This window comes from Drosophila navojoa, chromosome 3 (genome assembly GCF_054131105.1).
Source record: "Drosophila navojoa isolate 15081-1374.11 chromosome 3, UAZ_NAV_1.0, whole genome shotgun sequence".
Classification (NCBI taxonomy): Eukaryota; Metazoa; Arthropoda; class Insecta; order Diptera; family Drosophilidae; genus Drosophila; species Drosophila navojoa.
The window spans coordinates 3,410,604-3,424,427 of NC_142891.1; the positions used below are offsets into that span (position 1 = coordinate 3,410,604).

The 13,824-nt window shown below is 41.2% G+C and overlaps 1 protein-coding gene across 1 annotated transcript in view; it reads left to right on the forward strand.

Moving 5' to 3' along the window:
* Positions 1 to 13,824, forward strand: part of robo2 (roundabout 2) — a 57,824-nt gene that overhangs the window by 25,891 nt on the left and 18,109 nt on the right. Inside the window, exons 2-6 of the mRNA XM_030382988.2 lie at positions 6,673 to 6,863; positions 8,473 to 8,575; positions 11,135 to 11,428; positions 11,528 to 11,668; positions 13,621 to 13,752. Of these exons, the coding sequence (XP_030238848.1) occupies positions 6,673 to 6,863; positions 8,473 to 8,575; positions 11,135 to 11,428; positions 11,528 to 11,668; positions 13,621 to 13,752 (861 nt within the window). The remainder of the gene's footprint in view (positions 1 to 6,672; positions 6,864 to 8,472; positions 8,576 to 11,134; positions 11,429 to 11,527; positions 11,669 to 13,620; positions 13,753 to 13,824) is intronic.

The following is a 13,824-nucleotide window of genomic DNA, read 5'->3' on the forward strand; positions in this document are numbered from 1 at the left end:
AAGTTCTTAATGCAATTTGGAAAAAATGGAGAAAACCCGAGATATAAACTATAAACGATGATAAAGCCTGAATGGTAAATGGAAGCAGAGGAGGAGACGAGTGGGGCGGGAGCAGGGCGGAGCAGGAGGCTCATATATGTAAATATGCCATGTGACATTGATCGCTGTCCCATGTGTGAGCGTCCTTTATTTTATCTCCGGCTGCTTTAAAAGGATTTCAATGTTTTTTTCGCTGCTGCTGCGGCTCTTCGGCATTTATGAATTTATCGATAAGCGAACCCTTTTTTTTTTTGGTTTGTTGTGCGCCGGAGCCTTTCATTCATTCATAAAAAAGATAACAGCCAATGCATATTTTTTGAACAACTTGCAGCTAAGTAAAAACAATGGGCGGCGTATGTGGGGGAATCGAGGAGGCGTGGCCACACAAGCACAGGGAGAAGGCTGTCGAATTTAATTAACAGTTGAAAAACAGAATCGCACAGGGAAAACCCCAAAAGTCAAGACGAAAGGAAACCAAAAGAAAAAGCTCAGACAAAACAACGGAAAAAACGTGGGGAGTAGTAGACTAGGAGATGACCTGTAAATTATGGATATGGGCGTATGAATATAAGAAATAAATAGAATTGTACTTAGAAACCTTTGAAAGTCGTTGGATATTATAGATGAAAACATTAAGAAGAAACGAATGATTTTTAGGGTATAAAAAGCGCTATGAAGAAAGTGAAAAAATATGTATAAAAATATGTGTAAATGAAATGAAATTGCAGAGGCTAGGATATATAAAAGGATGTTCAAAATTCCATTTAAACAAATCCCAAGTAAAGCAAAACTTTTTACTAGGATGTACGGGCAAAGTCACCCGCTTACCCCTCATGGTATTTTACAGGGTATTCGTTACAATTTAGAGTGGCTGGCCGTGTGGTTCGAACCCCAAAGGCGGCGCCAAATTAACAAAATGCGTACAATGTGCAAAAAAACAAACGAGTCTAAGGGAAGAGAAATAGATGACAGAGGAAGAGGGGCAGACAGAACGAGCATGTGGGCGAGAGAGACAAAGCGAGTATGTGAGTTTGTCTGCAAAGCTGTCTGAGAATTTTCCCTATTCTCAACATTATCCGCACCTTGGGGCGTTTTGGCTCATTAGCGCGGCAGACAGCTGAGTGCGCGTGGGTGTTGGCGTGTGGAGGGGGGCGTGGCGCCGATGCTGGCGTTGCCAGACGTTCGGCGTGCGCTGGCATAAATTTGACATTGGAAATATTGAAAGAGCAAAAAAAAACCCTCGAGAATTGCCTTTGCGGTTTCTTCATTCCAATCAGATGTTTCTGGCCCGAAGCGTTTTTTTTGTGTATATGCAATCAGGATATACGGATATATCCTCATATATCCCCATTCACATATCCTTATGCTATTTGGCATTTATATTAATATCAGCTCGCGTTGAATAATTTATTTGATTTTTTGATTTCTTGCATTTTGTTGCAATCCAAATAAACAGAAGGCAATAAAAATGTTGTCTTTTGCTTACATGTTGTACCCCCCTCCTTCTCTCTCTGTCTCTCTGTATCTGCTACCCTCAATGAAAGTCCTCATATTATGGCCATAATCCCCGTTGGTTTATTGCGGTTTTTATGGCCAGGCTGTCGGCTGTCTTCTGTCTCCTTTGCTCCTTGTGCATATTACATAAATGTGATAATGATTTATGCGACTCCAGGTTCCGACTCACAGTTCCGACTCCTGGCAACTGGTTCCGTGCGCTCTGGCTGCTCCAGTGTCTTGGCCCACATCCGCTTTGTCGTAAATACCAGCATTTAAATAATTGGCAGCCAAGCAGCTTCCGCTCTTCTCTCCCTTCCAGCCCTAACTCCCTATACCCATCTCCCTCTCTCGCCCGCTGACGACCGCCTAAGCAAACAAACAACAAGCGAGGCGCGCGCAAACACAAAAAACAAACACAAATGAAAATACAAATAAAGTCGCTCTCTCTCTCTCTCACGCACACACACACACACACACGCATACATTCATGCATGCCAACGGGAAGAACAATGCGCACTTTACACCATTTTTCTTACACTTTGCATTGCAACAACAACAAATACCGTTACCCTCTCGCTCCCTCTCTCACCTACACTCTGGCAAAGTTTTATTGCACTCTCAGATTTGCAGGAGCAAGTTTTAAAGTGGAGAATCATTTGTTTCGCCTCTCGTGAATATTGCAATGCATATTTGTTATACGGGCTTTCAATAGACAAGGTAGCAGTTGATGCGAAGCTGGTATTTGAGTTTTAATGCCGTTATGCAGGTGTACACGTACTTCTATTTACAGTTGAAAGATTCTACGGCAGCAGCTCAAGCGCGCATAACCTCAACAACGTGCAGTGGAAATCTTATTAAAAAGTATTTAAGTTCTTGTATAAGATTTGCTGTTGCATGCTGGTGAGCTTATAAGAGTTACCAGCAAGCAAGTATAAGAGCTTTTATATGTGAATCTTCTAATTAGAATTGTTAACATAAAAGTTCTTATACATGTATACAAATGTAAAACGATCACAAAATATAAGAGCTAAATTCATGCTCACTTGTGATAGGCCACATCAATACGTATAAGACAATCTTATACAATCTTATACGCTTCTTATATCGATTCCTATTTCCTTGCTCCCTTCAACACATTAAATTGTTGAATTTAAAGAGATTTTGTTTGACTTACGGCAGGTTTTTCAAAATTTTATTTAGTCAACTACAACAATATGTAAACACACATCCACACCCACACTCGCACACGTGCAGACAATGCTCTCTTCCTCTCTGCCTCCTTTACACAAACATATTTACTTACATAAAGCTTAAGTGGCAAAAGTTGTGCCAGAGGCTTACAAAACTCTTAAGCCCCTCGCCTTGCCCGACGCTAAGGCAACCCTTTTGCGCCATCTCAGCTCTCTTCTGCTCTCTTCCGCCGTTCCGTTGCCCTTTAGCATTCATGGCTAGTTCTCATAACGTTCGCGTAAGTTGCATGCACATTAAAAATTAAACATTCAACATAAATAAATAAATGGTAGCAGAAGTAGAGATAGCAATAACAACAGACAAATCAAAAACTTAGCTCGCATTGTTGTTGCCGTTGTTGTTGTAGCCACTTTGCTGTTGCACTAAAAGCTTATAAATTATTGTCGAGTTGCCATGTTGAGCCATTGCAACAACAACAACAACAACAGTTACTCTATTGGCAGTGAAGCACGCCCGTTGTCAGGCTTTGTTAATTTTTTAACAGCAACGCCAACGCCGCAGTCGACGCAGCCGACGGAAGCAGCGCCGCAGTGTCAACGATACAGTTAGTTGATTCCGAAAGCGAGCTTTTACAGCTATTTGAAGCTGTCACAATTTGACTTTTGTGCCTAATTTCTTTACAAAAAGTTTGCCTTGCCAACGCACATTTGGCTCGAGGCGCAACACTAAGGAAATTGTATAAAATTTAAACATGCAAATTCTATTTTCAATGTGTGTTAGCAAATTCAGCCAGTGGTGTGAGGGAGACAAACATATCATAATCAGTGGTTTTCCGGCAGGCTGCATTTACAGCTAGCCCAAGAATTTGACTCAACAGCTGGACGTTTTCCACCTGCACTCGACTCCATGTCCAGACGGGCAGTGCATTTGGTGTTTGTTTGATTACAAACAGATGCACAGGGGGAGAGAGAGAGAAAGCGAGGAGTAGAAGAGTGGGCGTACGAGAGTGAGCGAGAGAGGGCAAAGGTATCATAGCGATGGCAGCGCAACTACTTACATATTTGCATACATGTATTTATGTATGTTTGTATGCATTTGTGCAGTTGCTTCATCTCCTGTCTGCGGCTTTGTCATGTAGCCGACGGCGCGTCGTCGTCGACGTTGATGTCTTCGTCTTCGTCTTCGTCTTCGTCTTCGTGTTCGTATTCGTCTTTGTCGTTTGTGTTTGTCGAAAGTTGTGATTTTGTTGCTGTTGTTGTTGACATGTTAATAATGATCGTATATTGGCGCAACTGCTCTTAGCACCCAACAGAGCCGCAAATTAGCAGTGGAAGAGAGTGGAAGAGCGAGGGTGCGGAGGGCATATAACAGCTGCTGCTGGGATACGCCTCAAAGGCAGACATTTTTATGCTTATGCCAGACAAATAACAACAACTGCGGCAACAGCAACTGCAAACAACAACAAAACGCGCAAAAGCACATAAACTAAGATAACATACGCACAAACAGCAGCAGCAGCAGCAGCAGCAGCAGAAGCAACAGCAACAACAACTGCATCAACAGCAGCCGTAGATTTCTTAACAGCGGCAACAACAAATGCACTTCCTGTTATTATTGCTGCTGCTGCTGCTGCTGCTGTCTCTCTCTCTCTTTCTCTCTCTAAAGTTTCTGTTTGCATATGTGTGTCTGTTTGCATAGGTGTATGTGCGCTTGCATGATTTCAACGCCGGCAGCACTTTGCTGTTTATTTACACAGACTTCTTTTACATTATTTCATATGCATAAATTGCCACCCACACAAACAAATGCACTTGTACACACATGCAGCAGCACACACGCACACACGTACAAAGTGCGTACGAACACCAAATGAGCGTAATTAAGTGCAAAGTCAGTCTTCCTTTGCTACTCGCACACACACACACTCACACTCCCACTCTCTTTCATTTACTCTAGTGCTGGCTTAATAGCAAACGAAGAGCAGAGCTTCAAAGCTCTTGTGGCTTCTCTTGCACCGCAATTTTCGGAATACATAGCAGAGAATGAGAATACGCTACGCAGAGAGCGTTAAATCAATCAGTTATCAATAGAGTAGAGTATTCAAGAGTCTTTATTACTTATACATATTTGTTATTTTTAGAAGCTCGTGCACGAAAGCAAAGCAAAAGAAACTTTCGTCTTTTTGACTTTGCGTAGAAATTCTTGTTGTAAATTCTTACTTGATTTCCAGTGGTTTTTGCAGTTCGGCTGCTGCAAAGCTTATCAAAGTTTGTTTTACTTGAATTTTCTACCTTTTTGTTCATGTGTTAAAATTGCATGCATTGCTTTTTTCTTTTCCATGCGTGCTTGTGTTGATTTAGCCAGCAACATATGTACATATGTATGCATTTTTGTTTAAATAAATATTTTGTTAGCTGCACAACGATTTTTAGTTGGTCAAAGGTGCATACATGTGGACTAATAAAAAAATAATTGTAGAAGAAAAAAAAAACACGCACACAAATAACGCTCTGGTTGGTTTGTGAATTTTTAATAATCAGTGCTACCGCAGTGCAGAGGTTTGTAAGAGCGAGGGAGATAGAGAGAGGGCGAGCTTTTCAGTTGACATTTACTTTATATTCAACTCGTCTCTTCAGGCATTTCATCATTTAAATTAGCAAGCGCTGTCGCCTTGACAACAGCAATAACAACAACAACAACAACAACAATAGAGAAGCACGCAATGCACACACACACATAGACACAGAGAGAGAGTGAAGAGAGCGGCCAATCAGACAATGGCCACAGCATTGCATCAAACAAAAGCGTGAAACGCACAAAAGGCTGATGCTTCTGCTTCTGCTGCTGCTGCTGTTGCTAGCAAAGCACAAAAGCAATTGACAAATTTACCAAGGTGCGCTCGTTCACTCTCACTCGCCGCTCTATCCCTCTCTCGCGTGCTAGGAGGCATTTGAGAAATGGTTCACAGCGAATTCACTGAATAGTGATTTTTCATAGTGATAACAATGGCTCGCTCTGATTTGATTTGATTTGCATGCGCCATACATACATACATATATTTTCCGTTATAGTTTTGTTTTCTCCTTTTTTTCTGCCCATTCTCTTTTGCATTGTTTTTGTTGTCGCTGGCCTTAAACTCTTATACATACATTTCTGTGCTGCTCTCTAACTCTTATATCGCTTCAGTCATCGCTCTCTGTCGCTCAGCTCTCATTACTATCCGCTTTCAATAAATCTGCAGAACTTAATTTCCGGCTGAATGATGTTACTATCCAGCATCGAGCAGCCAGCATCGAGCATTTACCATCTCCATTTTCCATTTTCCATTCTCTCCCACACATACATAAATTTTCACCTTTAAGCGCTTTTTGTAATTACATTTCAGTCGGTTCTCCATTTCGCTGGACATTCTTATACTTGTTGTTGTTTTTGGCTGCCGCTTTTAATAAAGTTTATCTAGCGTTGTCCTTTGTTTCATCCTTATCGACATGCTTGTAAATTTATGTTTAGTCTGCTCTTTCACTCACTCTCCCTCTCTTTCCGTCTGCACCGTGGGCGAGCAAATATTTTCTTGGAGTTAATTGAATTTGTGGGGTGGACCAAAATTCAAGTGAATTTCAGTCAAGAAAATTTCATTGCTCCTTAACAGAATTTTAGGTGCCTGATGGGGGGCGACTTGTTCTGCTACATAAGAACTCCTAATGGCGCATTAATTGCTTAAGTGACAAAACTTGTTTTAAGGAAAAACGATATACGACCTGTCCCTAGAGGGAACCACTTAAGAGAACACGAACATGTGTTAAATCTTAAGTCTCTGGGTGGGATCTGTGCCAGAAAACTCTAAAGTACATATTTCAGTGTTGAATCACCCAAGAACTTATATAAATCCATTTTTAAAACCTTTTCGTTCCTTTTTTAATTTTCCAACTCTTTTCTGCTCAACAGGCGAAAATCCACATATCATCGAACATCCCATGGACACGACGGTCCCTAAGAATGATCCATTCACGTTCAATTGCAAAGCCGAGGGCAATCCACCTCCAACGATTCATTGGTTCAAGGATGGACGCGAACTGAAGACGGACGCGGGCTCACATCGCATAATGTTACCCGCGGGCGGTCTATTCTTTCTGAAGGTAAGTCTTCAACTCTATCATTATGTTACCAGACTCTCCACCATCCAGCTGCTCCACAACGATTTCTCCTCTCGTTTCATCGTTTCTTGGGAATCGCAACATTTGTGCATCAAAATTGTTGCTCATATTATTTTATGCGCTTCCGATTCGTTGCATTTCGATCGGCAAGTAAAACAAAGTGCAGACAGCTCGTAATAAAAACAACAAGCGATAAGAAGGCTCCCCTTTACAAGCCTGCCGAATTGTCTAGGCTGAAGAAGTGTTCTCGTTGAGCATTAGGGATGGCATAACATTTGAGAAAAGGGGTGGGTAAAGGAAACCCAGAAAATATCGATGAGGCACAATAAACTGTGAACTGTTTTTGACACAAATATTGGGGGTGAAAATTATATATGAGATATGGAAAATATTTTAAATAAAGAAAATGGAATAATATTAAATAAAATTACTATTTTTGGTTAAAAAAAAAATTTAAATATGCTCTGAAATACCTAGAAATGAGAAGTACTTATATGTATTTTTTTTATATAAAATAAAAAATGTTCTTTAATGTTAATATTATTAACTTTTGTAAGCTTAAATATTGTTTTCTATGATTATGAATTTCATTTGCATCTTAATGATTTCGCATTGTATTTAAATATCGTTCCGTTTGCCATCTCTAAGTCTTTCTGCATTCTCTTTCCCTTTGCCTCCTCGTTCGTGCGTGCACATTTCACAATTCAAGCTAACGAGTCTTAATGCAGGGGCAGACGATGGGGGGTTGGGCGCAGTCACCCTCTGGTAACCACCCCCAACTCCCAACCCCTGCACTGCAATTTTTGTCAGTTTCTTTTTTGCCCTTTTTGCCCCGCCCTGAACTTTGTTTATATTACATTTTTGTACACCCGCCGCGCTCAGTAGATTTTCATTAAATGCAACAAAAATGTATTTGATATAAAATTTATTGTTATTTTTTCTTTTGCTATTTTCCACTTTAATGGAATTTAACGAATTATTTCGAGTTGAGCGCGCTTTGAATTCACTTTTTGTTAAATTTCTACAAATTATTTTTGTTTGACGAATGGGTTGCAATATTCTGGACACCAGTGTCGAGTGGGCCATGGGACAGGGGATGAGGGCTATCATTATCATTAAAAATCATCATACACTCACTTGCGCATATCTCGAGCTGAACAGAACCCGGAAATTCGAGAAGAGTTGCCGCCGCCTACCCCTAGTTAATTTTTATTGTTTTCAATGGCATTTTTGGAGTCGTGCCCCAATCCTAAGTGACTTGTCGGCCGGCTTACAGTTTGTTGCCAATTAAAACTGAAGAGGCCAAGTGATTAAGGCACAAGCATACACACGGACAGACACGACCCTCTGCAGAGGGTTGTCTACTTGTTTTTTTAATTAAATTAAATTGCGTATACGTCGAGTGGACTGGTTGGTCAGCAGTTGAATTTGGGTCTAGAGTTTTATTTGATTTTTGGTCGAGCGCATTTCGTTTTTGATCTTTGCACCGACACGTGTCGCCTTAAGCTCATAACTACTTGCAATCATATTACACACATCTCTTCTGTAAAGTATCTAATCTCTAATTCTCCCCCTCCTCTCTTTCTTTCAGGTCATACACTCGCGGAGGGAGAGCGATGCGGGCACGTACTGGTGCCAGGCGAAGAACGAATTGGGCGTCGCACGTTCCAGAAATGCAACATTGCAAGTAGCATGTAAGTTAAGACGTCTATAAGTCGGAAAATTTAAGCACAGTCTATTAAGCACTTTTGTATAAGTAAATTTTCGATGATACTCGAAATTTACTGAAAATTTGAGGGAATTTGTATGTGAGTTTAGGGTTACTGATGTATTGGGCATAGGTTTATTATAGCTATATCGTATTGAAAAGAGTTATCATAAAGTAAGAAGATTGAATAACAAAAAAACTTGCATATATGAGGAGGAAAATGAAAGTCAAACTGGATATTTTAGTAGACATAAGTATTTGTATCATCTACAATTTTAGCTCGATCATTATGAAATATTTCGGTAATTTGTGAAGCAGCAGCCGAAAACTTATATATAAAATTTAAGCCAAATCGCGTGTAATTTAAGGGTTGATGATTTACTCAATATAGGTTAGTGGTAACCAAATATTGAATATATATAGGGCAACTCATTGATTTAAGTGAAAAATATTATAAAAAATGGTTTTGCTTAAAGAGAGGAGAAAATCGATTATGAAATACAGCATACCATCCGCAAATTTAGATATATCCCTAAAACCTCTTTAAAAAACGTACTTTAAATCCTCCTCAAACTTATGTAAAAAGTTTTACAAAAATCCTATGTCAGTTAACCTTTGCTATTCCAACTAAACAAGGTTTATCTATACCAATATGACTTTTTAACTAACTGCTCGACTGCCTTAGCTCATATTCGGAAATCTTTTTGTTGCCAGCATAATTTTCAACAGTTATTTTTAGTGTTAGCACAAAAGAACACAAAACTTCATGTAGGCACAATTCCAAAAAAAAAAGAAAAACGAAGCCCCTCTCAATGACGTTGATCGATTGACGTTGCACATTTACAGCTAATGAACTTTTGTGGGCAGTCTGACTGGCCAACCCTTCAGCAACTGCATTGCATGTCCAGTCGCTGTTGCTGTTCCTGTTCCTGTTCCTGTTCGGGTAGACGTAGCACGTCATGCACTCGCATTGCTTTCTAATTAATAAAATAAAGCCGTTCGCAGTTCGCAAAAATGTTTTGTAATTGATATCCAGAGCAACAGCAGATGGAACGATTAGGTCGATGAGGAGGCGGAGCGCACACGTTCACTGTATACTGTTTATTTTTGGGGCTGCTTGGCGTTGCCAGGGGCTGTTCCCAAGCAGATTAATTAATATTGCGTAGCCGCAGTCGAGAAAAGGATTTCAATGTCAGTCCTTGCAGTCCTTGAGCCTCGGTTGAAAAGAGCCATCAGCATTCGGATTTAATAGTCTTCACCTGGCTGGCTCTCTCAACAATTGTTTATCTTTAACAACATTGTACGGTCCACTTGGATTGAATGCTGGATTGGTTCGTAAGCCTCGCATTTAGTTTGCCAAGCTGCTTTTTGTGTTGCCTTTGGCGTCCAGTGAAGCGCATTATGCGTTTATTGAAGTGCATTTTGCATTTTGCATTCTGCATTTCACAATTTCGTATTTTACATTTTGTTATTCTCCATTTAAATACCCTGTATATGTAATTGACATGCAAAGGGGGTGTTTTGAAATGAAGTACGTTTTGTAACAGATATTTTAAGTGATTATTTAGAGATTAAGTTATGGATAGGCATAGCAAAGGATTCTTATGTAGAAGAAATTGCTCTGAATGTGAATGAGAGGGGAAGCTGAGGAACAGTCGTATGAGCTTTGGAAAGCTGACAGTTAACTGGGCTAAATTTAGGAAACATATTATTTAGCTAACTATATATGTAATTTCTAGATTTTCATCCTCAAGTTTATATCATAGTCTATAGCTAGAAATTGAAGATCATCTTGGCTTGAATGAAGATCAGAAATATATAGCTGAAAGACAGTGGAACGAAGGTTATTTAAGAGTTGTTTCAATAAGTCCAACTAAATCTATACTTGTTCTCAGAGTACTCTCTATATGATATAAGAGCTACGATTTATGAACTATGATATATGATGATCTATTAGCGCTGTAAGCCCATTACCAAGTATATACTACGGTATATGAGCTACCTTTGAGTAGAGTTAAAAATTCATTCTCAGTCACAGGATATTTGCTAGTCGAGCGTAAGCTCGCTGATTATCAATATTGCAATTTCAGCTTGTAAAATGCGTAAAAAGAAAAATAACAGCAGGAAAATACGCATTGTAAATGCCAAAGCTTATTAATATTGCAGCAGCAGCAACAACAGCAGGAGTCGAAGTAGCAGCAGGAGTGGCAGCTCAAAGCTTGGACAGCACATCATTATCAAGGTTTTATTGGCATATTGAGCGCAAGCAGGTGGGCGTGAGCGTGGGCGTGGGCGTGGGTAGATTTCAAATGGCAGACGGCATTAAGTATGAAAAAGGGATAAAGCAAATGCTGCTGGATGTTTGTCCCTGAAGCCGGTGTCCGTTACTCCAGCTCCATCTCCCCCCTCCCCCCCTCGCCCCGCTCAGTTGGAGTTATTAATATTGAATCAATCAAAGCTTAACCCGTAACAAAATTCACTCGTGCGCTCTCTCTTTCGCTCTCTCCCTCTCGCTTACACACTCCACCATTCATTCTATTTACAGTTCTGCGCGATGAATTTCGACTGGAACCGCAAAACACACGAGTGGCCCAGGGCGAGGTAGCGCTGATGGAATGTGGTGCACCGCGTGGCTCACCGGAACCGCAAATCTCCTGGCGCAAGAACGGACAAACTCTGAACCTGAACGGCAACGGCGCCAACAAGCGGATCCGCATCGTCGATGGCGGTAATCTGGCCATACAGGACGCCCGTCAGTCGGATGACGGAAGGTATCAGTGTGTGGTCAAGAATGTCGTGGGCACTCGCGAGTCGAGCACCGCCTTCCTCAAGGTGCACGGTAAGTGTGAAGAGCTGCCATAGCTCAAGTACTTAAGGAAGACGATTTTATTATATATTTATCCTTCTCTCTCTATCTCTCTCTTTATATATATTGTAGTTCGTCCCTTTCTCATACGCGGTCCACAGAATCAGACAGCTGTGGTGGGCAGCTCCGTGGTGTTCCAGTGTCGCATCGGCGGCGATCCCTTGCCGGATGTTCTCTGGCGTCGCTCAGCCTCCGGCGGCAACATGCCTCTACGTAAGTATCCTCAGAGTGCTATATGATTATCTATAAACTAAACTAGTACATAACTGGACCTGTGGCCGTGTCATTTACATGCTCAGTCAATTAAACGGAATTTAGTTCCATTTCAAATGAAATTTAAGCCATATTTGCATGGGGCGAATAGTTTTTATCAAGGCAACTGTCATGGCTCGAAAAAAAATAGACAGAAAATAAAAACAAAGTTAGTTTCATGCGGTTACTTTGGCCTGTGGCCTTTCATGTTTACACAGCAATGGCATTTGCTGAGCTACACTGCGAGAAATTGTTGACAGAGAAATTATTGAGATTGATTTTTTTATGTATCGGAAAATGCACCGGAGATAGTATTATCTATGCTGGAATGGAAACTCTTTAGAATAACTGAGTGCAAAGTATTTTAAAGAACTTGTAAATATATTCAAGTCTTATATTATATCTATTAATGATAATTCGATTTATTAGGTAAATATTAAAGTTTTGTTTTATTATGTCTTTAAATAGTTGAATCGAAGTTTGCTTTAGTCCTACGGATACCTTAACTTAACTCTAGATCAAGAAAAATATAAATCCTTGCAAACTCCTGCCAAATGAGACTAAATAGAAAATTTGAGCTGCGTCCCAGAACTCAACAACTTTCCAGGTCTTGGGAATTTTTAACTTCTTCGCTCTCTAGGTTCTCTCTCATTTCTCCACAATATATCCCACATTAGCTTCGACTAGGTCTCTCCTCGTTTGCTCAGTGTAATAAACACCTATGCGAACAGTTAGTTAGTTGTTGTTGTTAGTGCGATTGTGGTTGTGGGTGGGCCATGCCACGCCCCGTTCGTCGTCGGCCCCCCCCCCCCCCTGCCGTGTGTAAACACAACTGTAACTTTTAATTCCGTTAATTGCCAATCTCTGTTGGCAGCAATCAACAATTTTGCTTGCACAACACTCGACTGTTGCAATGTTGTCCTTCAGACAGGGACGCACTTTTCCCCCACCCCCAAAGAGTGCAACTAACCAGCGCGAGAGAAAGGGGGGGTAGGTAGCTACACAAATGCATGGAAGAGTGTTGGAAAATGCTCAGCTCATACACACACACACACACATACACTTGATCTGTCTCCCCTCTGCGAGCTAGTTACGCTGCTTTAAACTGCCCTCGCAGCCAAAAGCCGTAAAAGAAAATACGGTAAAAACACATTCCGTCAGCTCAGACGAGACTTGAAGTTGAGTGAGACAGAGATAGAGAGAGAGAGAGAGAGAGAGCGAGAGAGAGAGAGCGTGGGCTAAACTTTTGTTAAGCAAACAATTGGCACAGTGGCCACTGAAGGAGCAACAACAACAACAGGAACAACATCCCGAACAACTACAACAACAACAGCATTTAAAACCTATTTCGCAGTCAGTCAACCAACCAAAAAGAAAGCAGCTTGCCAAGGGGTAGTTAGGGTGAGCCAAGAGAAATGCAACGCATTGAGGAAAACATCTGCGAGAGATATTTGTATACGAAAGTAAAGCAGGGAAAATGCAATGCCATGAAGGAAAAACCAGAAATAATTTGTATAGGTATCATATGTAGGTAGTCTCATCTTACAGGGTATTAGCATGTCGATCTCCATCACAATAGTGTCCTCTACCAGCTTCCTTTTGTTAGAGCTCAAGCTCCGTTTGTTGTTGTCGTCGTCTATCTCGTATTGTAGGACACAACCACAAAAGCTAGCTGCTCAATGTGTGTATCCGACCCCCCCTCCACCCTGCCCTCTAGCCACCTTTGGCTAGCTATTCTTGGCTTACTTTGCTGCGGTTATTTGAACTCCTCAGCTGGCAGTCTTGGCCATTTTTACGCTACTTGAACTACTAACGAAGTAGAAGAAGACGTTCGAGTTAGCTGCTCGTTTTGGACTTCCTCTCACATGTTACTTACCCCACTCTCTCTCTCGCTCTCTCTCTCCCCATTGCAGGCCGTGTGCACATACTTGAGGACCGCAGTCTGAAGCTGGACGACGTCACGCTCGAGGACATGGGCGAATACAGCTGCGAGGCGGACAATGCGGTCGGCTCAATTACAGCCACGGGCATACTCACCGTGCACGGTAAGTTAATTGCCCCAGAAGCCAGAAGCGTGGTACCCTTCCTCCCTCCCTCCCCAAGGCTTCATCTACTAA